This window comes from Cygnus atratus, chromosome 3 (genome assembly GCF_013377495.2).
Source record: "Cygnus atratus isolate AKBS03 ecotype Queensland, Australia chromosome 3, CAtr_DNAZoo_HiC_assembly, whole genome shotgun sequence".
Lineage (NCBI taxonomy): Eukaryota > Metazoa > Chordata > Aves > Anseriformes > Anatidae > Cygnus > Cygnus atratus.
This window is the reverse complement of record NC_066364.1, coordinates 71939880-71964531: the sequence shown is the minus strand read 5'-3', so window position 1 is coordinate 71964531 and position 24652 is coordinate 71939880. Positions and strand designations below refer to the sequence as shown.

Sequence of the window (24652 nt, the reverse complement as noted above, 5' to 3'; positions counted from 1 at the left end):
AATCAGAAGCAGTTCCAACCTGAACTGTGCAAGTTTGTGACTGAAAATGGCATTGCAACCTGAGGCAGAATACACAGGACTGTGCAGAATTAAAGTGTGCCTGGAGATCCCATATTTTTGACCACCATCACCCCCATCTCTGCTTTAGCAAAGTGAGACCAAACAATTTGAGAACAAAAACATGCCCCACAAAACAGGAACTTGCCTTCACATTTCCCAGCATCCAATAATACAAATGTCGGAGCCTGATTTGGTAATATATCCAATTCAAGGTTGTTTGAACGTGCACTCCACGGCAAAGGGGGTCACAGCATGGGAGAATGATTAACTTAATCTGCCTGCCTTGTTTGTTTGATGCTGCCTCACTCCAGCGCAAGTCAATAAAACTTTGTGCACTGACACACACAACTTCCAGCACCTTCCAGCTGGGCCAAAATGGGAATTAGCAAAGCTGCCTTGCTCTTTCTTTTTGTGCTCAGCTCAGGTAAGAGTCCTTTGCCTTCCACTTGTGTGGGTGAGATGGGGGCCAAATGCTTGCAAGCTCCATGTCGTGGAGATGGGTCCTCAAATCCACGTGTCACCACTTACCTGGATGATGGTGGGTTTGGGGCTTGCTGACCAGCAAGAATTGCTGTTGAACAAAGTGAGAGCTGTGGTTGCTCTGTTGTGTTTGTTAGAGGCACGAGAAGAGCAACAACCTTGGTGTGTGCATGGGAACAAATGGCCTGTGAGAATGCCGTACTAAGTATCAGCATAAGGAGAAAATGGATGTAAATGGGGAAAAGACCCTTTGCTGATGCAGGGGCTCGGGTTCCCCAGAGAAAACACTTACGAATTTCCTGTGTCTATAACCAATCTTGAAAAACAAAATAATTTAATCGCATCTCTTATATAACTCTGTAGCCTAATGCTGGATATGGAAATAAACTGTTGTTAAAATTAGGTACAGAAACATAGAATCTTTACAGAGATAAAAAGAAAAAAAAAATGATTACGTGGCAAACTTCTTTATGAGCATAAATATTTTAGAGTTAATCATTAAATCTATAAGCAAGTATTTCTACACATCTTATGCATATGTGGCTTTCAGATATAATCATACTAATTGATTTACTAATTCATAACCTCGGATTACTTTGTTGCAACATAGATGCAGCCTTACAGATTCATTATTAAGTCTAGTTGAGCCATTGCAACAAAAAACGTGGTGACCATTGTAAAAGGCTATGCAGTCATCTTATGATTGAGATTTCTTGCTCCAGGGCAAGACGGCTGAGGGCAAGCAGCTGTTTTGGTGACCAGTAAAACTGTAGTGATTGTGGGTTCCGTATAGGAGGACATAATCTCACATCATCCTAATTCATGCTTCTCCAAAACTTTAATATCGATACCTCTTCCCATCGTTCTCTGACTGGTCCCTCTCTCTGCTTCCCGTTACTCTGTTTTTTCACATTTCTTTTCCTCAGTTTCAAACCCATACATAACTCCATTCAGAGCTTCATTTCTATATCTTCCTTCTGCTGTGTTTTTTTTGTTTGTTTGTTTGTTTTGTTTTGTTTCCTATGATGTATTCCATACAGCTGTGTTTGTGTCTGGAAACAGAAATTTCCTCAGAGTTTATGGCTTTTCACCCAGAATCACGCAAAATAAATAAGGACTTCACCTGTCAATGCTATGTTGAAAAGGGGACTTGAAGTCACAGTTCTTAACTGCAGCATTCTCATTTTTAATGCCTGGTTCCTTTTCATCCCTTGTAGTGAAAGGAGATGTACTGGATGACTATTTAAGAACGGATGGTGTTTGGATCCTTACTAGAAATAAGCAGTTTTATGAGACAAATAATGAAATAGAATGCGCAGAGAAATGTGAAGCTGAAAGAAATTTTAATTGCAGGTAATTTCTGTTGAATCTTTAAGCTATGCCTTTGTGGATGACTAATTGATCAATGACATCTTCGTACTGTTGTTCAGAAGTAAGCATGCACACTCAAATTTAGATGGAAAGCAAAACCAAACCAAACCAAAAAACCCAACAACAACAAACACACACAGACACAAGCTAAGAAGGTGAATAACTGGGACATGTAGTTGGAAAGAGAAGATTTGGAAGAGGCAAATGAATATTTATTTTATTTTATTTATTTTATTTTATTTTATTTTACTTTACTTATTTTATTTTATTTTATTTTATTATTTTTAATTTCAGCACTTATAGGGAAGTGGGGCATATTTTTGCCAAGAAACATTATAGTACAATAATACTGAGTCTTCTTCAGCCTTTTTGCTCTACACATCCAACTCAGAAACATGCTACTCAGAAACCAGGATGGGAACTTCAGCATGGGATTTACATGAACACATTTGTGTAAAACAAGTCCAGAGTGCCTGGGGAACACAAGGCAGTGTCACCTGGGTGTCAGGTCATGGGAAGCTGCTCCTGGAAAGCCACCTTTTTTTCCTCCATAGGTCAGGACAGGTGACCGCCCAGGCAACAGGAGCTGCCCAAAGAGCTGATGGCACCATCTTCACCCCTTGGTGACCCAGGACAAAGTTAGGAGCCAGGTGCTGCAGCTCTGCCTACAGCAGCATTGCCCATGCCTGTGCCTTTGGCTTGCGGATTTTCTCCACCCATAAATTACCACAAGGTCAAATAAAGGGTGGATTTACAGTGCATCAGTCTTTCTGTAGTAAATGCCCAATTTCCCGCTCCTATTCATTGCTAACTGGAGAGCTGTTTATGCCTCTTTAGCTGTATGCTGCCTTGTTTCACAAAAGAGTGGAGAGATGTTTTCAATTCATTGCAGGGAAAGGCACTAACCTGAGCAGCTAGAATGCCATTGGTAATATTTTGCCAATGCAGTATCTAGCTTCCACACAATAACTTATTCACATAATTTACATCCTGAAGAAGTCAGACGCTTCAGAGCAGCAGAAAATGTCACTGTCCCTTAGTGTCTCAAGTACTGAATACAGTCTCTGAAAGATGTAAGTGGATATAAGAAGGTGCTATTAAAATAATAATATCTAGAAAATGACTTACCAATTGCACAATTTGAAATGAATTAAAAATATTGCTTCCTATGTTCTGTGTTCTTCTCAATTTCAACAGGGCCTTCCTATTCACCAGGAAAAAGCTACAGTGTTTAACATTGGCTGAAAATACCAAAACAACACTGACATTCAGCAGCACAGATTCAGTTCTCTATGAGAAGAGAAGTAAGTATGTAATATAACATTATACATTTACACATTAAGCGTGTTTTAACTGCATCCTTGCATTCTCTGGTTCAGTGCTGGAGCGAACAGTTGCAGGCAGTGACAATTTCAGTGAGGTGGGCTTGCACTCATTATGAACTGGGTTAATCTGCCAGAGAATTTCCCATACAGCATCAAGGATTCTTATATTCGACTTGGACTGGACTCACTCCAATCTCCTTTAGTCACGTCACTGAGACCAGGCAAAATAAACATGTTCCAAAGCAAAAATAATGCCTTTTTCTTACCATTTAGTATTTAAAGTCCTCTGCTTCCTTGAGCTAGCAGAGTCCTTGGTCATACAAAATTTCAAGGCTATGGGATTATCTGCGTACCCACCTGCCTAATTTTTGTGTAATAATTCAGTTGAGACTTGTTTGACTGAAATATTGTATCTATTGTATCTATCAGGTAGATCCTATTTTCTGTTGGCACCCAGTGCAGCAGATACTGCAGGCAGCTCTGTCACAGCTGCAGTTCCCTTCAAACATCCTGGTCTCAGCCATGGAGAACCACAAAGGAGACATAGAAGGCAGCAAAGGATTTGAGATGTCGCTCTCGGCTTGTGTGCATATCTCGTGAACTTCCTTATGAGCCCAGTGTGTCTGTGCACACCTGATATCTTCATAATGGAATAAAAATAAAAGAAAAAATAAAAAAATAAAAAACTTATCAGGTGATATTACCATAGCATAGCCTGATATATTTAACTTTTCTGCCAGCTTGTCTTTGAAGATAAACCCAAGTAGCTCTGATTCATACTCTTATCTTCATGTCCTGACTTCTGTAATCTTATGAAAATCACTGCCACCATCTTTGTGAAGTATCTGGATAGTCATGCTGGAACCTGCTAATGGAGTATCAGTGTTGAAGTGGCAGTAACAAGACTTGTGGCATTCCAGGGGTACACAGACAACCAGGCAGCAGTTCTCACAAGTGGCACAGTTGGCAAGACATGCAGCACAGATGATGCAAGATGTGTGACGAGTGGCTGAGGTCACTTGGTTTGTTCAGATTGGAAAAGAGAAGGCCGAGGGATGATTTCATTACAGCCTTCAGCTTCCTCAGGAAGGGGAGTGGAGGGGAAGGCACTGATCTCTTCTCCCTGGAAGGGAGAAGAAAAGATCTCTTGTGGACCCATGGGAATGTCGTGAAGTTGCATCAGGGGAAGTTCAGATTAGATATTAGGGAAAGGTTCTCCACTGAGAGGGTGGTCGGGCACTGGAACAGGCTCCCCAGAGCAGTGGTCATGGAACCAAGCCTGCTGGAGTTCGAGAAGCATTTGGACAATGCTCTGAAACATACGGTTTGATTTTTAGGTGGTCCTGCGTGGAGCCAGGAGTTGGACTGAATGATTATTGTGGGTCCCTTCCACCTTGGAATCTTCTATGATTCCATCATTTGTAGGCCCAGCCACACACTGTGATGGTAATAACCATTGCAAGGTGCCCAAACAAGGCTCAGCTTTTCCTGTTATGTTGGTCTCATATTATTGTTCCATCATCTCTGTTTTTCATTTGGGGATTTAGGGGGACCCTCCATGTGCAAACAAATTACAGGAAAGGGAAAATGAGGGTCAGTCCCAATGACTGGAGATATTCCAGTATCTGTTGTCAATAAAAGCATCTTCAATGGTCTTTGCATTCTCCCTGTCACAGAATTCCACCAGAAAGCATCTGGGGTCTGAGTCTAAGAGGAATCAAAGGTGTCACTTCTGTGACAAACATATTCAGATAACTAAAAATTCTCTGGCTTGAAGGGATGGTTGCATGATACCCATAATGTGAATGTTCTTATGAACAATACATTTCTATTAATCCTGAGCTGTTGGTGAAAGACCTTTTTTATCCCCGTAATATGATAATATACAATGTATTTCATACATATAATATATATATTATATAATATATATAATATATTATATATATTATATATATATTATATATAATATATATAATATATAAATATATATATAAATAATATATATATAGTAACTTGTTATATCTGCTTTCCTAACTTGATTTTATTAGCTTCATAACATTCTTTGAATTATTATTCTTTGAATTGTTATTCTTGAAAAAGAATTTTCCTCTCTAGTTGCTCAGTCATTTCTAACTATTTAGTTTTAAGATATCTTATGGAATCACATCTCTGTGTTTGAATGAACAAGAGGTTCAAAACATGGGTAAATCTAATCTGATTAATTTCAGAGTTAATTCTGCAAACTCTCAGATTCAAGATATGCAATGTTGTAACACCACTGAATTAACAAAGCCAATTCCATTTCAGTTTACCTTCTACAATGTAAAAGAGGAATTGGGAAGGACTACAGAGGAACAGAAGCCAAAACTTGGAGAGGTATTCCATGCCAGAAGTGGGCAGAAAAAACACCCCACAATCCAAAGTATGGCCTTATTTATATTTGTCTTCATGTTGTTCTGACTCTTTTACAAGCCTCTCCAACTTCATGTGCATAAACAACTTTATAGCACATTATTAAAGCCGAATGTCAGGTGACTTTTTAAGACACAATTTTCTCTTCAACTGTCTTGTTTCTTTTCATTCTTTTCATTCTACTGTCAGAGAACTGCAATGGTGTGTATAAAGAAAGGCTGCATTTTCAGCTAGAGAAGTGTTGTCTATATGCTGGAGCTCTTAAGAAGGTGAAATGCTGCTTCCACCAATTCATGATAAAAAAATTTATATTGGTGACAGTGGGGCCAGAATTTCTCTCTTTTGTATGAGGTGTGAAAAATATGAGCAGTGGTGTCTATCCAGCTTTATGACTCCCCTGCTAGCCTTCATTCTAATGAAACTTGGAAGCACTTATTTAAGTCTGTTGTTTAAAAACCTTTTAGTCTTCTTTGGGAGGACTGCTATAGGTAAAACCATAGGGTCACTTGCTTCAAAGTCTCTGAAAGTTTGAGTCCACTTGCATTTGGTCAATAGACTCTCTTTACTCCACTTTTAAAATAGTAGCCTTAGGAAAAATACATCACAGATCCCCAGGATGCAATTAGCTGACTAATCAGCTGGATACATGTATTAAAGACAATAATTTTCTTTGAGATTGGCATAGTTCTTACAAGATCATTCATTAGTGGCAGCTGGGGTCTAGGAAGAGGCTACTAGTAATGGTAGTTACAAAATGGTGATCAGATTTCATTTATGTGTTAGAACAGAGAATCTGTTTCTCTCATTTTCACTACGAATGAATAGAGCCCAAAGATAGCTGAGAAAGCTGGGCATTTCCCTTCTGCTCTTCTGACTGGATTGAATTAAAATGTAATTTTAATATTATTACAGTATTACACCTGAAAAATACCCCAGTGCAGGGTTGGAGGAAAACTACTGTAGAAATCCTGATGACGATGTAAATGGACCCTGGTGTTATACAGCAGATCCCACGATCAGATTTGATTACTGCAACATCCCAGAGTGTGAGGGCCAGGTCATGCACACAGCAGAAGCTGCAGAAGGTGCGTTTATTTTTCAGGGAAGGGGCTTTCAAGTAGGTAATATTATTCCTGCTATTTACTCCTACTTTATTCTTGCCAATTGGTTTCAAATGTGAATTTAGATCAAGCTGGAATGTAAAAATTTCTCAACACAAAGGTTGTTTTCCTAACTGGCTCCAGTTTCAAAAAAATTTATAAATATAGGAGAAATTAGCAATTGTAATAATTTGCTAGTTTTGTTCTGCTCTTAACCCTAATAAATTTTTAAATTTTAACAACAGTAAAGATTGACCCAAGTGCTGTGTTACATATTGAACCCCTGCTGCTATCAGTACACAGAGATACATGACAAAGCTCCCCCCTGATATATAGATATATATATATATCCCTAAAGCTTCTAGGGATATATATATCCCTAAAGTTTAATTCATTTGGATAGGGTGTAACTCATGGTCTTCTGGATTCCTTTCATCATCACCTGGAACAAAACCCTCTAAAAGAACAGCAAATATTTATTATTTCTCTTTTCCTTTTGATGTAGTCTTTCATGAGTGGATCAGGGTCAGAGTTCTAGGGCTGGTGCAAACCTTGCTTTGTTTTCATTCTGCCTAGGTCCCACAGTGGAGTGCATGATGTGTAATGGTGAAGACTACCATGGAAATGTTTCCAGAACAGAGTCTGGGCTTGAGTGCCAGCGCTGGGATGCCCAAGAACCTCATATGCATGGATATACACTGAAACAGTGAGTCATACCCAGTGCTGAGCTGCCCCCACTCATTTCCACTGAGATCCTGCCTGCAGACAGCCTAGTTGCTACAGCTAGGCTGACTCACAAATCTATCCTCCATTTTCAATGTGCAGCTTTCCAGGGAAGGATCTGAAGATGAATTATTGCCGTAATCCTGATGGTGAACTTCGGCCTTGGTGTTTCACCACCAGCCCCACTAAACGCTGGGAGTATTGCAACATTCCTCGTTGCAGTGAGTTTGACTTCTTGAGATCACTCCACAGGGTAGCTTTTCTAATTAAAATTATGCAGGGAGGGGAAAGGCAAGAAATGACAGCTGTGAGTATCCTGAGGAAATCCAGGTGAATCAGGCAAATTATACATTAATGAGCAGAACCACTCACTGTGTTTCTGTTGTATAAAATCATGTAAGGTCACTGAGAGTGCAGGTGTTACAAAGTGCAACAATGCCAGAGGTGTTATGGAAAACAGAATTTGTCTTCAACCACCTTATTTTTCAATTTATCTGAGAAGGCAGATCATTCAGCTTAAATCTCAAGTGGTAGTTTTCAGTTGAATTGCTGACTCATGGAAAACACATAAGCCACCACGGCCATACTGTGATATTTTACCTGAATTTGGCCAGCACAGCCAACACTGTCTTTTTCTTAGTGAGAGATAAATCCTGAGAAAAAAGTTCAGACCTCAGGAGAAAATCTGATTTATCACTGAGCTAGCTTAATGCATTAAGTTGAGCACACTAGATCTGGACATTTCCAAGGACTGAATAATGAGATTAGCACTGCCATTAGTAGAACTGTACAGCACTTTGAGAAAAAAAAAATGCGTTTCTATCTCTAGAGCTTGCTTTCTTAACATCTGCTCTTGACAGTGTTCTAAGCAGCAGCATGTGTTTGCTAGAAGTAGTTCACTTCAGCATAAACAATTATAGATGGAAGAATAAGTATATAGATTTCTGCATGATGAAGTAGATTGTGAAAGATACCATAGCATCTCCATTTTGTGCTTAAAACATAAAGTTTAAATAGGAGCTATTAGAGTCCTATTTGTCTGCTCTGGAAATTACACATCCAATGTATATGCAATAGGCATGCATTGTAAGTTCATTTTCTCTTTGGCTTCTGCAGGTTCTGTGGCTCTAATCATTACTCTTACTTTGATGTTCCCCACATACCAGACAAATTCATTTTCTTTCACACTTTCTTCTACCTCACTTTCCCAATCCACTGATACTGGAGCCTTACCTCTGAAGAATGTTGTGCTTTCAGCATTTCTTCTTAGTCCTCATCTTTATCCTTTCTGCCCTTCTATCCTACCTATACATATACTAATGTGCTCCCTTCATCCCACTTGTTTTTACAAGACCATAAAGGACTGCTTATTGCCTTTCTAGCTCTGCTCTCAAGGGACTGCAGGCACAGCATCTGGTTTGTCTCAGCAAACTTATTTACTGACTGATGTAAAGAGGCAGACACAGGACACCCATTTGGCAGCCTGAGTTCTTGTGATAACATACACTTCGGCTTTGCAATGGCTTTTCACCAATGTCATCTCTGCTAAAAGAAAAAAATACATGTTCACCATTACAGAAATGAAAGGTGTTTTGATATATTTGAAGGCATTAATTAGCTGTTTTTTTTGTTGTTGTTTTTTTTGTTTTGTTTTGTTTTGTTTTTAATCCTGTTACAGCTATGCGCCCACCAGTTTCTGGCCTGAGTTCCCAGTGTATTTCAGGGCATGGAGAAGACTATCGAGGCAGGATAGCTATCACAGAATCGGGAAACATTTGCCAGCACTGGAACATGCAGTTTCCTCACAAACATGGCTGGATTCCTGACAGATATCCCTGCAAGTATGCTGAGACTCCTCATTTTAATGAATACCCAAGAACATAGTCAGCCCTTAGCAAACCAGATGCAGAGGCAAGAGGAGCACAGGTTTTCTGAGTTATGATGATATTTTCTCTCCTTTTGTCACCTTTCATATTGCTGTTCAGGTCTTGCTCCTCTTTTTTTTTTTTTTTCTACGTTCCTTTTTTATTTTTAACCAACAGCTTTGATCTCATGTACTTGTCTCACCTGTACTTGCACTCCTCCTCATCCCACTGCACAGTTATAGGTATTTACTGCTTTTATATTAGCAGTGTGCTTTTATATTGACTCTGTGCTTTAACACACTTTCAGTATATTACTCTTCTGAGGAGCATTGCTCCAAAGCCCAAAATGCTCCTAGGTCAGAGGAGCTGGGTCTACAGAGCATTGTCAATAGGCATGGGTAGCTGGGAATGACCAGGCTTTTAGCTTTTAGCTCTGATTTGTATCTTTAGCTCTGTATTTGGATCCTGTGGGTTGTGAAATGGATTCTGTAAGCTTTCCTGGGCATATGAAACCCTGTCATCACTGCAGAAGGCTGCTGAGAGCAGAGAGAAGCATGCACCATGTGACATCCAGACTTGCCTGGTTCTTGCAGTAAGGATCAGGTACTCTGTGACTTGTGTTTCAGTATCAGCTTTTACTGCCCTATGTTGGCCTCAAAAACAAGAGCAGAAAGTTTAAGCATTGTAAAAGCTCTTCACATAACATCAGCATTTAAACAGGAAATTCAAAGGCTGTTGGCTAGCCCCAGAACAGTGGTGAGGTAATACATCTGTAAAAAGAATAAATGTAACCTCTGAGTTGAGTTCTGCTTGCAGTAATTGTTAAGACTTGCACATAACCCTTCTTGATTGCCATGAGTAATTTAAAGCCAGTGTTTCTGTTTCAGGGGCTTAGAGGAAAACTACTGCAGAAACCCTGATGGAGAGAAGAGGCCTTGGTGCTACACTAGCAACAGCAGTGTTCGGTGGGAATACTGTTCAATTCCCCGTTGTGATGGGACAGAGCAAGGGAGCGCTGGTATGAGTACTGGAGTGTGCTTGAGATAAAGATTTCAAAGCTCTGAGACACTTCTTGTTTCTCATTGTAATTTCAGTTCTTGTTTCTCCTGGCAAATCTTTTTCAGTCACTTTTTCACTGTTGTTAATGCAGTTGCTCTGCTTGGCATTTTAGAAAACCTGCCAGATATTGGACTTTCAATGGTTAGGAAGTGCAGTGAAGGCTCTAAGTCATCAGCTGACCCAGTAGAAGAATTACAGTATCAAAAAAAATATTATTTTTTATTCCTTTTATTTTTTCCCCCAAAGGCGGGGCATTTCTTGCAAGTTCACTGAAGAATGAAAAAGAATTTTAAAGAGATTTTTAAAAGTGTTAAGTAAAAGAGAGCCCTATCTTTGGAAAGTAACCATGGAAGAGAGGACAGTAGCTTCCAAAGTCCAACAATAATGAAAATCTCATCTGAAACATCCATCCATTCAAGCACAGAAAATAACAAGAAAGTGTTAGTGCAATCAAAAGAATAATAGAAGAATAGGAGTTTAACATCATCTACATTTTCGAATTATTTCAGAGACAAAATAGCTAACATCTCTAACCTTTGAGGATTTTCATTTTCAACTCAAACATTTCCACAAATGCCAAAATGAAACTGACGAATGCGCCTTCCACCAGCCAGCATCTGACATATAAGGGTAATCTGTGAAATCTCTAAATATCTTTAGAAATGCCCTTCTGTTTTTCACACTGGCCAAGATGTTCTCACTGGAAGCCCTCTGTATGAATGAGTCAATCCTTTTTGTCTTCTTGTTTGATGTTTTCTTGTGCCTATTCAATATGAACATAAAATCATGATGCAAGGGACCGGTTTCTGCTGTTTGCTGCAGATGTGCCTGCACAGATTCCGCAGGTGGAGGAGTGCTATCAAGGCAAAGGCCTAAGTTATCGTGGCACAACTTCCATCACTGAATCAGGAAGGAAATGCCAAGCCTGGAACTCCAAGTCCCCACACAATCTTGAAAAGATCCTGGAAAAATTCCCAAACGCGTATGTTTATCTTACTTTTTTTTTTTTGCTCTGACAGTGACCATTGCTGAAAATTTTGCTATCTTTGCACATTTATGCTTTAAAAAACGGATAGGGAATGTACATATAAAAGAGAATTTCTTTCACTATCATTTTACCAAGACACAGAAACATTTTCTGTTAGCCTCATTTTTAAAAGCTTTGTTTACCTTTAATTTAAATTCTTAGTAAAATACCACTGTAACCCTTTATTCATAAACCTGAGCTGGTGTAACCAAATCTGGGAGGCCTGTAACCAGAGTTTGGGCTTCTACTGAATGCCTTTTGTTAAGAATTTGAGATGTTCATGGGGGCCTTTCTACTTGTTTCATCTGGGGAAAACACAGTATTTGTGTTGCAAAATACACAGACAAGTGCATTATGATTAGAACTATCATTTTAGATGATCTTTGTGGTTGTAACTGGGCATCCAGAATTTCATTTAGAGAATTGTTGCACTTGATTTATTTACTTTCTTATTCAGAGTAAAAATATTGGATAAGTAACAACTTAGAGATCTAACCATAATTACTAATGTGCCAGTTGTTAATAAGCATACAAAAGCAACAAGACAATTGCTAAGAAATCCATCACTGCTTGGTGGATTACAAGTATGGGCAGGAACTTTAGTACTTTTCTATTTTTTTGCCTTTTTTTTTTTTCTTTTTAATAATGTCACCCTAAATAATTTTATTCAGAGTTTTTCTGTCCTTTGTTGTCATAAAAATAACAACATATTGAAATATACTCAGAGGAGGCATATTTTTTCACAGACATTTTAAAAAAATGAAATTTACGTGTGAAAATGTGGAACTTGTGTATTCTGGCATATCTGAAAACAAACAAAAATCATTTCAGCTTTTTTTCAAGATGGGGAAATACCGCAACTCTGCAAATTGTTGGAGAAAAGAACTCTAATTCCCCCTGCCCCAGCAAGCTCAGTCATGGGAGTGTTCTCACTGAATTAAGTGTTGTGGGGTTTGTGTGGTTTTGTTTTTTTTGTTTGTTTGTTTATTTGTTTTGAAAAAAAAAGAACAAAGAAAAAGTTAATAATTTACATGAGTATTTAATTTCCATTCTTCTTCATATGAGAAAGAACCCTCCAGCATTAAAAAATATATATATAATCTTCCAGCATATTTATTGCTAATTTGCACATTCACACAATTGTGTATGCTCATACATATGTGTTTTGAAATAAATTTATTGTCATATCAGGCATTTATTTAACTACTCAGCACATTGACATATTGCAGCCAGAATTTAAACCAGTGGCTGAATTACATTTCCTTATGTATAAATATATTCATGACTCTGATGTACATGGGAAATATAATTCTCCAGTTGTATCACAGCCATTAATGTTTTTGGTGGTAATAGGGTACCTGGCAATAGTAAAAGAATTAATAAATCTATTTATCTCTGTGTAGTACATATTCTTCTTGGCAAGGTTTGAACCTTGATTACTTTCAGTCTCATGCGGCATGAATATTTGTACCTACTTTCGCAGGGATTTGAGGGAGAACTATTGTAGGAACCCAGATGGTGATGACCGCCCATGGTGTTTCACCACAGACCCCAACAAGATATGGGAGTACTGCAATCTCAGGAGATGTGATGATCGTACAGAAGAGGCCACATCAAATGACCAGAAGGCACAAAGTGTTGGCCTGACTACACCCACCACGTCTGGTAACAGATGGCTATAGCTGTCACCTCCCATAGAGTCTGTGGATAAAACAAATAGCAATCTTCCAGAGTTATTCTTGAGTAGTACTAGAACATAGGAGTTATATCCCTCCTCCAGCTTTCAGAACCGTACTGCTGTCAGATTACATCCTGTAGCTTGTATCATTTTACGGTACTTTCTGTGGGGTATCTTTTTCATCTAGGGGATTGAGAAGAAAATAGACGACAATTTCTGTAGTTGTGTACTATTGAAATAAAATGACACTAAATGTTGTTACGAGAATTTTATTTGTGCTGTGCTTTATGTTTTTAGGATGTTGCCCTTATCTTGCTGTATTGTTCATAGGCAACCATGTTATTCAAAATGTATACACCAACAGAAGAAGGCTTTTGCCCTGTCTTTCATCAATTCTTCCTTAATTAATAGCCCCTGGTCAAAGCAGTGTGACTTTTCAGAATGTCTGGTAGAGCTTTCCATTGAATATTTATTTTGCAAGGGAATTTGGTGGGGTTGGATAAAAGATTCACTCCTAAATGGCACTGTGTACTCTTACTCACATGCAACAGGAGAAAGTAGCTGAAGCGATGCCCTTGGAAGCAGCAACCGCTCTCTCAGTGTAATGGGCTGGTGACCCTTAAACATGCTTTTCTCTTGAAAAGTGTTTACTGATCCTAGGTTAGCAAGGATCTTGGAGTATTTTCAGATATTTGCAGTATGTTACAGAAAATATTTAGCCCGAAGTTCCTTGATTTTTTTTTGCAGTTGAATTACTCTGTATGTCCAGGAAGACATCTGTCTTGACAAACTAAGAGATCACATCCCAGGGTACATTTTTGTCTTTCTACTATAGACAGTAAAGAGCATGTAAATCCTGAAAGTACTTAATCTGGCTTAGTTCTGCTTATCACCACCATATATAGATTCAACAAGTAACAATCATTTCTTTTTTATTTCTTTTATTATTTTTTTTCCACAGACTGCATTAATGGCAATGGTAAAGACTATCGTGGCACAGTAGCAAAAACTGGAAACGGCAGGACTTGTCAAGAGTGGAGTTCTCAGAGCCCTCATAGCCACAAATACTTCACTCCTCTGACTCATCCAAGAGCAGGCCTGGATAAAAATGTAAACAGCTGCTAATTCATCTGATGTCATTGAACCTTGGCTCCTTTCTCCAAGACCCCTCAGTAAACTCTTCATATTGAGTCTCTATAGACCAACCTAAGTGTACCTGGAAGTCATCATGTTGATATCCTAGACCTATAGCAGTGCTGGAGAGGGAATGATGCATTTAACATTACCTAGGATGTTGTTATTTCAAGCGCAGATGTACAGCATAAGGTTGATGATGACATGCAAACAATGCAGAAAAAATCATGCAGGGCTTTCCTTATTTCTGCAAGCACCAGGGCAATGCGTTTTGCTGTTTGTCACCAACTGAGCAGGTTTCTGGCATACTCTCAGGGCTGACCTAACTTGCTCTCACTGACTTCAGTAGAAGGATTAAGCCAACAATAGGTGTTTTAGTGCAAAGCACTTAATCATCTCATTTCAAACTTTACTTCTCAGAAGACCTTAAAAAGCACTAGAGCTAGGCTGACTCTTGGTGGATGAAGAAAATTACAGCAGCTTTGTCATATTTATATAATTTTACTATTGGTTTTGAGATACAGAAAATTAGAATTTTGTGTTTTTTAGTGGCAATAGAAAGCACGTAACATCTAATGAAGGAATGGTTGGGGGAAATAACTGAAAAATTTTGATTAACACTTTTTAGAAAGCATGCACACATAAATTCTTTATTCTGTGGCTAACATTTGGAGTCTTCATTCTTTGTTTTTGTAATCATTACAGTATTGCAGGAATCCCGATGGAGATGTAAATGGTCTTTGGTGCTTCACAACAGACCCAGAAAAAAAATGGGAGTACTGTGAAATTCCGCGCTGCTGTAATTATCCGTAAAGACTTCTCTGTTTTCCCTTTCTATAACCTATCATGGTAGTTACAAAAAGTTTTCAGTCCAACAACAAACTGTAGTAGGCAGTAGCTTTAGATTTGAATTTAGATATGGCATTTTGACAAAACCAGATGCCTGTAATATTCAGCCAAAGTTTAGATAGCGTGGTGCCAAAATTCGTCAATAAGATTTCATGGATAACAATTCATATGCTCTTTATTATCAGTGAAGCTAAGCACTCAGAGTTGCTAGATGAATTTGAAATATCCAGTGAAGCTGTGGAAAGAGGCGTTCCTTCCCTGGAGTCCTCAAACACAGGAGAGGGTTTCCTTGTTGTGCATGTTAGTCTTTCCATGCACTTTGTGGCAGGACTAATGCCTTGAGAACCTACTAAAACAATTATCTGTTAGATGAGAGTACCAGAGATTAAATGAAGATCCGTTTTATCATTTACTGACATCATTTTTATTCTGATCTGGATGTTAAAGTAATTTGTCCCTTGACATTTTGCCTTTCTTTTGGGGAAGGTAGTGAATTTGGTCCTGGATATTTATGCAGGTTTCCTTTCTTCATTCATTCTATTCTGGGATAGTAAGCATTACACTGAGTGGATGTGCTGTTTGCTGAAAATTCAGCAGCAAAAGATGTTTTAACTTCTGTGGTGTTCTGGCAATGGATACCAATAACAGCTGTAATGTACTGAGAGCACTACTTGGTGCAGCTGCTAGAGGCATCTCACTTGCTTTGCTCTTTCCTTCTTTGCCTGAATTTTGACAGGTATTTACAGATATACATATATATATATATATATGATGGAGATATGGAAAATCTATTTCGTCTTCATTTCATGTATGAATTGTATTATAGTAACATCTAGAGGTCAGGTACAGTGTAGCAACACATAATACAGGTCACTCCATTAGATGTGCTATCCTTCATGCAGGCCATCTAGTGTGTTCATCTAGGCAGAAATCTGTTATGATTGTACACATTAATTTTGCCAAGCAGATGTAAGGGCTGCACAGCAAAAAATTAAGGAATGGTGTACAAACAACAGACACCACAGCTGGTAAAATATCTGCTTATATTTATAATCCAGTGACTTGTTTGAATTTGATCAAGGTGTAGCCTGTAATGTTCTGAAGATTTTAGAAATTCTTATTATATTGAATTGATCTGGGCAATAAACTTACTTTCTTTAACTCTCTTTTCCCTTCAACTTCCACCCCAAATTTTCATTTTGGGGGAGGGCTCATTGTAGTTTTACCTATATTATCTGACGACATCCAAGTGCTTGACATAGCTGACAATTTTTGCTAGGTAAATTAATGTCTTATGTCAAAGGTGATGTATTAGCTCCAGGTTAAAATGCTCAAGGTAATGATAATATAATATAGTCCAAGGGTCTGGTTGTTTCTTTATTCTTAGTTCCTATTAAAGAACATAAACAGTGAAAGCCTAAAGAAGATATAAAAATGCCTTCTCTCTTTCTCTTTCATCAGATTGCACTGTGAATGGCATTACAGATGTGCATTAAAACCTTTCATTGTAGCTTTTTTTTTTTTTTTCTCAATGCTGTAGCTTCTTCTGATCACGACTGTGGAAAATTTCCAATGAGAAGTGGGCGAATCTGTGAGCAATATGGCATGTGTGATGCATCTCCAGGGTCTTGGCCTTGGCACATCAGTCTCAGGACAAGGTATTGATGTTCCAGACTGTATCACCATTAGTGAGCACCAGGGTTTCACAAGAAACAGGTATCAGGAAGAGACTGGTATGAAACAATGTATATGCTTCTGGAGACTGGACTTGGTTTCTACATAAAATAACTTTAAATTTAAAATTAACTTTTCTTTTTTTTTTTTGTCATAATGTTGACAGGTAGTTATTATTAGTTATTAGCCCCAAACTCTCTACTTTCTCGCTAATCTCTAGAGAGCAAGTTTGAACCACAGACGTTGAACATGCTTTGATTTACTGAAATGGGGAAGGAATAATTCCCACTGAGGATAATGACGGTTATTTGCATTCTGCAATGGGGGACGTAAGCCCAAGAATGTTCAAACGTAAATTGCTGTTGTGACTTTGCTAGTTGTGCTAGAAGTCTTGTGAAGATCACTGTCTCTCTGTATTAAAAAAAAAAAAAAATTATGCATAGCATTTCCACAGCTACAGAGTGACTGGTGACTGAACAGGACATGAAGAAGTCCATACAGAAAGGCTAATTAAAATTTCTATAGAATTGTTGACAATCACCATAAAAAATAATAGCCCAAGAAAAGTTGAGAGTCCATAGCAAGACTTACATAAAGAAGTTATCTAAGACATCCCCACAGATAAGCAGGATGTAGCCTTTTCTTAATTGCTTATCAGGACAAACCCATTACATCACAAGTGAAATTTTTAGGAAATGCAATTACTTTTATTAAATTCCTGCAAGCAAGAGTACACATTTAAACTGGAACATTGTCGCAAAAATGTCACCTGGGTACCAAATTTCTGTCCATGTCTCTCATGTTCTGAAGCAGATGAAGTTTGCCCTTTGAAAATCTGCATTTGATTTCTCTTGCGATTGGCAGGAGACAATCTCTGAGTGTTAAGATTTCAATATGGAGCATATTGCTTGTTTGCCATTGTGCACAGCACAGGTGGTAGAGAATTGACCATGCAGTCTTAGATTAATGTGATTATTGTCTTCTCTATTCCAGTACCAACACACACCATTGTTCTGGCACTCTGATACATCCACAGTGGGTCCTAACTGCAGCTCAGTGCTTGCAAGAGTGAGTATCCACTAGAATGAGTGACAGGCATTCCTTACAGCTGGATGAGAAAATCAACAGAGGTGCAAGATATACCTGAAAAGGCACTTTACTTGCTGACCTTGGAGGACAGTTCCTTGGCCTGTGCAACATCTGCACAGTCTCTGCATGTTAAAACAAGCAAGGAGCATCTCTCATGTCTGAAGTGAGCAACTGTGTGTCTTGGGGAATCACTTAATAAGTTAAAGCCTTAATAACACTGATGACTGATAAAGACAATACATTCTACTGAGACTTGAGAAGTTTACAGAATAGCAAAGCCATATCCAAAGTAGTAAGTTACCTGATAGCACAGTTAATGTCATTGCAAGCACTGTAGTATGGTCAGGGTCCTTGTTTTGTTTCCTTTTCTTTTTACTACTTTTAATAGCTGTGGTTTAACTGGTCTCATCATCCTTTTGGTGATGCAAAGAGAAATAAGCCTTTCCCTCTGAGGCTGCCTAGAGCAGAACCAGGGCTTGTGTCAAGAAATTTCCAGCTGCTTGCTACAGCCTCCCAACCTATGCCTTACTTCCTGTCTTTTCTTGCCAGCAGGTAGATTTGTCTGCTGTTTCTGTCTCAGTCAAATAGACACAGAGCACAACAGAGGTTACCTCCTCCGTCTGCTGCCTCCCTCACCCCAAAGCATGCTGAAAGTCAGCTGTGATGGTGCTAATTGCACTTGGAAAAATTGTGGCTAGCAGCTGACCCTCAGGGCTTCAGCAGTTATGAACACTGCAAGAAGGGGCCACATTGTTTACAGCTCATGAGATTTTTCATTATTATAAAAATCAAACTGTTTAAAAGATCTCATTTTTCTCCTCCCTAAGAGTAAATGTGGACATCCATGGTTACAAACAGCAGCCTAGCCATCTTGTTTATTGCAATTCTCCTAGGAAATCAGCAAATTTTATGAGTGACATTCCTGATTCTATGCATGGGTGTATAACCTTGCCACTGTCATTTCTTCCAGGTCAACAGATCCCTTTTCCTATATGGTCTTTCTTGGGATACAGAATCTAAATGCAGTAGAGCCATCCCTTCAAATCCGAAGTGTTCAGAAATTGTTAAAGGAACCAAGCGGAGCTGACATTGCCCTGCTAAAGCTTCACAGGTGCCATTTCAACCCAAGTTTTCCTTTCTTTTCTACATCTTTACTCTGAAGTCATGAGTTACCTTAGCCCAGATTTGTGTGAGAGTCCCTCTGAGTATTAGCTTACACATCTGTTCAAGGGCAAATACTGAGCATCTGTCCTCCTGAAAGACCCCCCTGGCAGAGCCTGTGTGAGCTACTTGCACAGTTTAGGAAAGACAACCCCAGTTAGGATGGGAGGGATTGCCATGTGGGATTCCACTCACCAACTTCTAAGTGGTGTCTCCACTGAAACAGGGAGTGTGGAGGTAAACCAAAGCAAAGTTGTGGCTGGAGGATCTTCTCCTTGGAGGCTTTTTCTGTTCGGCCATGAGGGCTGTGAGCACCAGCTGAAGTTTTGGCCAAGAAGCATACAGCTTCTTCATGGAGCAAGTGGAAAGGTCCAGTTTCCCTTCCAGTGCTGCAGGCCAGGTCATATGAATGTTTCATGAGCACCAGATGTGGCCAAAAACCCAGTAAAACCAGACCCAACTTGTGATATAGTGAAAATTCCTGTGCATAACTGTAATTTCCTGATGCCCTCTTTTGTGTCTTGCTTAGGCATTTGAGCAGTCTGCTCTGAAATCTGTGCAGTCATTTCAATGTTATTAGTTTCTTTTTGGAATACTCCAGCAAATTTTCTTCTTAGTCATTAGTTTTCCTCTTGTTCTTATGCTCACCACACATAGATTAAAGAGCATGAAAAGCTTGTGTTTGACCCGAGAGGACATTTCTATTTAAAACATTCACCATAACATTTTCAGCTTTAATGAATTTAGAACAATTTCACTAAAATTTCAACTCAGGTTCTCTGGTGCTTGATTAATGAAAATTCCACTAATTTCAGGTGAGAATAAGAAACTTGCGCTCCATCAGTTTTCTTCTTGCCCTTGCTTGTAGTTAGTTCATCCATTTCCTCTTCCATTGTGTGCTCTGTGCATGTTTTCACTGTAGATCCATGCATGCTATAGCACTGCAGTCAGTTTTGCATCAGCAGCACTCACCATCTGAACACATTCTGCATGTGAGATGCCATAAATAGCTGATATGGATATGGACACAGATCCATCAATTTCTGGCTTTGGATCAACTTTGCTTATTTTCAACTGCATTAAATCCTCCCTTTACATTTTTCTTCACCTTTCTTTGTGGGTCTTGTTATTTCCAAATCATATGGACCATACCTACAGTGGAATTAGACCTGAGGTGTTAAGTACAACCTTGAAGACAAAGGTACTGGACAAAGAGTGATAGAAAACTGGGGGGAGAAGCCACCAAGCTGAGCTTTCTCACTTTATTCTCCTCTTGCCTATCTTGCCTACCAATTTTCAGGATTTTTTTTTTTTTTTGACAAAAAATGGGATTTATTGAGAAGTGAATGAACAAGTTTTGGAAACTACAGAACTGAATTTCATTCCTAAAAGAATAAGGAATTATGCAGGATTAATTTATGGAACTATGAGAGAGTGGAGGTTAGAAATTCCCATCTTGAACTTCAGAGATCTGGAGGATAGAGTTCAAAATGATGGTAATGGCATTGGCACAACTGTAGCTTCAGCACAGGAGCTGGTGAACATCCACCCTTCTGGACTGTTTCATTCAGATCATTGTTTTGAATAAATTTTTACTTTCAAATGGGTCAGAGTCAGTTCCATTTAGTATCTGTTCTCCTGTATCTTCATGGGGTTCATGGCCCTGGCACGGCCTGATTAGGAACAGGGGGATTTATTAGTTCCTTTTAACTGGACATTGGAGATCTCGTCAGCTATCATGTCATATACTTTGAAAATCATTCTGGGCCTGAAAAGAGGCCATATAAATAAAGGCTCATTTTACTCTGACCCAACATTTGGAGTTCATTCAGGTCCTTTTACTCTCTTTAAAAAGCAGGACCAACCTTTGCAGGGATGGTTCCTGACAGCAGCACATCTCATTTAACAGCTTCTTCAGATGCAGCTTTGCTATACTGAACCTTCCCTCCTCTTATGAAGTCTCTGGAAATATCCACAGCCTCTGAGGCAGGGAGGATCTAAGAGAAGTCAGGCTTACCCCACCTGCAAGGGGTGCTAAGGCTGTGCTTGGGCTTGTACGTGTTCCTATTACACTACCTGGGTAACCAGAGACCAGCTTGCTAGCACTATGCTGCAAATACACTCACATTGTAACTGTGCCCACAAACACATCTCAGAGACTTTCGGTTGCTGGTAGGTAACCTCTTATTTCAGTAAGTGACCAGCCACCACCTTACAATCATCTATATAATTTTAAGATGCTGTCATCTTGTCCATCTTTCCCCATCTACCCATTTCCTGGCACAGCCTACTGAATAAGAAGACTGAACAAGTAGATGATCATTTTTATAAGCATCTTTTTTTTCCTTTGTTTGTTTTCCAGTCCTGTAAGAATTAGTGACCATGTAAAACCAGTTTGTTTGCCTGAAACAAGTCTGATGGTGGAAAGAAACTCAGTATGTTTTCTAACTGCCTTTGGAAAAACAAGAGGTAAAGCATATTCAGTGAGGCTGAAAAACAAGAGGTAAAGCATATTCAGTGAGGCTGAAAACTTAGGAGGGTTTTCAAATCCAAATTCCAAAATATATGTACTTTGGGGGCCTGGAAAAATGAATTTTATGTAAGATTTAACTAAGTCAGAAGTCACTGGGCAACATTATTTGTCCTATTTCTTTCTTTCAGACCATGATTTCACCTCCTCCGCCCCCCCCTACTCCCTCCCCCCCCATTAACTGAATTCATTAAACAAGAGAAAACAGAGGTAAATGAGACTTAAGACTTTATTACTTTTTAATCTCTTTTTTTTTTGGTCTTTCTTCAGCTTACACGTATGCTATATTTGCACAAATAAGGACAATAGTCAAGTAACGTCCTTGACTTTAACTTTGATGTTCAGATATAAGTTTTTTAAACATATGAATGAAGCTTGTGCTTGCCTTCCTTTGGTTTAAACATTACTGTCTGCAGAGTCTTCTGCAGGGACCTATGTTCACTCCAGACAGGTAGGATATATAAGCAAGCACCAACCTTAAGGCCTTATTCCTGAAACAAGACAGCATCCCTGGAACTGTGGCTCCTTTCAGTCAGAGCTTACTCAGACCCAGCTACCTTTGGGACACAGGCAAAGGAATTCAAGCTGAAGGTTTTTAATGTCAGTAAAACCTTCATCTGAATTTGTTTCAGAGACTAGCGTTAAAAACTGACCTATGTGGACTCCTGTTGCCCTCCTCTCACTCTACCTGTGCTCAAGGGTTGAGAATACCCAGCCGTTTTCCACACGCTTTTGCTGCAGCATTATCAAGAAGCATTATCATCAGCATTATCAAGAAACACTTTTCTCCAGTGTGAACTTTTTTTTTTTTGTTGTTGTTGCTTTTGTTTAGCTTGCCACACGGTGGCAGCTGCTTGCCATGTTCTTGTGATCACAGCCACAAGAAAATGGTACAGGCTAGATTTTTTTCTCGTAGTGCATTAGGGTGGGAAAATCAACAGACCATTGTTGCTTTTAAGCAGTAGGAGAGGGTCCTGCCATGTCACGCAACTAGTTTCTGAAAGGGGGAGCAGAGCTAGAGTCCCACATCTAAATACGCTCTGCTTTGGGAAAATTCAACCTTGGTTTCAAAAAAACTTGCTTATCTGGAAAACACTATCTTTACGCTTGAAAGAATTCAAATTAATGCAAAGTAAATCCACGCCTTTCCCCTTTGAAATAAGCATGAAATAATGAAAGCCTACAACAGGCTATGCAGTATGTTTCTGCATACTAAGTATCTGGTTTTATGTATTTTGAAACTCTCTGCAAAGAAGAATAATCAGTGCTTATTGAGAGCAGGCATGATCCAATTACAGAAAATTTAAAAGATTTATCAAGGTATTTCAGGATCCCAGCATCTAGAGTAGAGCTGGGGACAGATCCCAGTCCTTTCGTTACTCAGGCCTCCCTGCATCACAGTGTCTAGGCTACCATTTACAGGTGCATTTTCTTATTCTTCACAAAGGTAATGCAGGCAAGACATTAAAAGACATTGAATTCCCTGTGCTTGAAAACAGAATATGCCATCGCCCTGACTTTTTACATGGGAGCATCAATAATCATGAATTTTGCGGTGGATTTACTTTTGGAAGCGTACGTTACTGTGAGGTAAGAATAATCTAGCTTTGAGTGTGAGCACATCAAATGTCAGTTTTTGTTTTCAATGCTCAGAAATAGCTTCAGCATTTCAAGGCCTCTGCATGAGGCATGAGTCCTGAGGTAGTTTTTCTTCAGAGCATTTTTTCTTCCCTCACACTGTCAACCAGAGTAGCTGGGAAATTGCATAGGGTAATTTCTCCTTCCTCTCCAAAAGGCATCCTGACATATCCTACTGATAGTAGACCAGGACTGTGAATATCCCATCCCAGCACAAATAAAGCCTGTGATATACTACCTGCACTTTCCTTTGTTCCTAGACAGAGACGGAAAACTAGTGAATGCTTCAGGTGTCCACCTGGTATTGTACCACATTTTTATTTAATCCCCTGATTGCTAATGTTCAGAGTGCTTCCAGCTTTCTAATTTTCACAAGCATCTGAAAAGACTTTTAAAATGTGATTTTCTTAATAGAGGATATCATGTTAGATACTTTTCAATAAAAAGCTGTTGACTACTTGGTAACAGAGTCAGAAAGTAAATGCTAGTCTGTCTGAGCCGGTATTCAATGCTAGTACAAATGCCATCTTTGAGAGTATGGATGGTACATTCACTGATAGGCACATAAATTACTGCACAAGGTATTCATATCCTACCATGCCTGAATTTTAAGAAATAGCATTATAAGGATTATATTAATTTTGTCTGGAAACAATTAGGTCAGAGGATGTGGAAAATTAAAAGACTTCCTTTTGCTGTGTAATTGGCCTCACAGAGATCTGGGGATATTCCTATATCCATGACTGGTACTTGGGTCTTCCTTCTTCAGACCAAAGGCATGACCTGTGTCCTTGGAAAAAAAAACTTTTCCCCAAAATTTTTGTTACAATAGGTAGACGAAAACACTCTCCCTTTCTCTACAGCCCTCACCTCAGCTATATTCTAAGGCCTTCAGAGTTACCACAATGTTATTCCTGCCAATGTTTTGTTGTTTGCATGTCTAGTGTCATCAGTAGAAGACTTACCTTATTCTCTCTTCTTGTCCCTAGGCTGAAGTTGGAGGACCTCTGGTCTGCCAAAATAAAGACAGATTTGTCCAATATGGAGTCACCTCTTGGGGACTAGACTGTAGCCAGCCATCAAAGCCTACTGGTTTTGTCCAAATTCCTAGCTTTCTTTCTTGGGTCAAGAATGTAATGGCTGCCCACTGAATCTGGATGCAGGCTAGCTTTTCTGTGTCAGAAATGACATTCCTAGTATAGTTTAAAAATCAAAATAATTCATAAGAATCTTAAATAAATATCGTTACTGGCTGAGAATAAGTAGTTATCACAAAGCAATAGCTATGTTGACCAATTATTACTGTCTGTCAGCATGTCGGTGTTGTGCATGGGTAAGTCAGCCATGTTGCATGTGGCAGTGGCTGTCAGGTTCCTGCTTCAAACCTCTCCTCTGAGAAATGCTCCAGCTCATGAAAATGACTTCCTTTCTGTTCAGACACCCACCTTTCTGCTTTGTATATGCAAGCAACTGGCCT

General features: G+C 39.1%; 1 protein-coding gene across 1 annotated transcript; it reads left to right on the top strand.

Annotated features, from left to right (window-relative positions):
* Positions 1-435: 435 nt before the first annotated feature.
* Positions 436-24326, top strand: LOC118244074 (plasminogen-like). The gene is made up of 19 exons (XM_035538775.1): positions 436-484; positions 1758-1893; positions 3109-3215; positions 5544-5658; positions 6561-6733; positions 7325-7454; positions 7574-7692; positions 9150-9312; positions 10224-10354; positions 11218-11377; positions 12906-13087; positions 14062-14210; positions 14940-15033; positions 16624-16741; positions 17751-17825; positions 18817-18957; positions 21370-21476; positions 22985-23127; positions 24165-24326. The coding sequence occupies exons 1-19, from the start codon at positions 436-438 to the stop codon at positions 24324-24326; spliced, it is 2454 nt and encodes an 817-aa protein (XP_035394668.1).
* Positions 24327-24652: the final 326 nt, after the last annotated feature.

Excerpts from the sequence above, each read along its gene's own strand:
- LOC118244074 (XM_035538775.1), top strand. The coding sequence starts at position 436 with ATGGGAATTAGCAAAGCTGCCTTGCTCTTTCTTTTTGTGCTCAGCTCA. Across the intron at positions 1,894-3,108 it reads GAAAGAAATTTTAATTGCAG|GGCCTTCCTATTCACCAGGA; the intron begins GTAATTTCTGTT and ends CAATTTCAACAG. Across the intron at positions 14,211-14,939 it reads GAGCAGGCCTGGATAAAAAT|TATTGCAGGAATCCCGATGG; the intron begins GTAAACAGCTGC and ends TAATCATTACAG.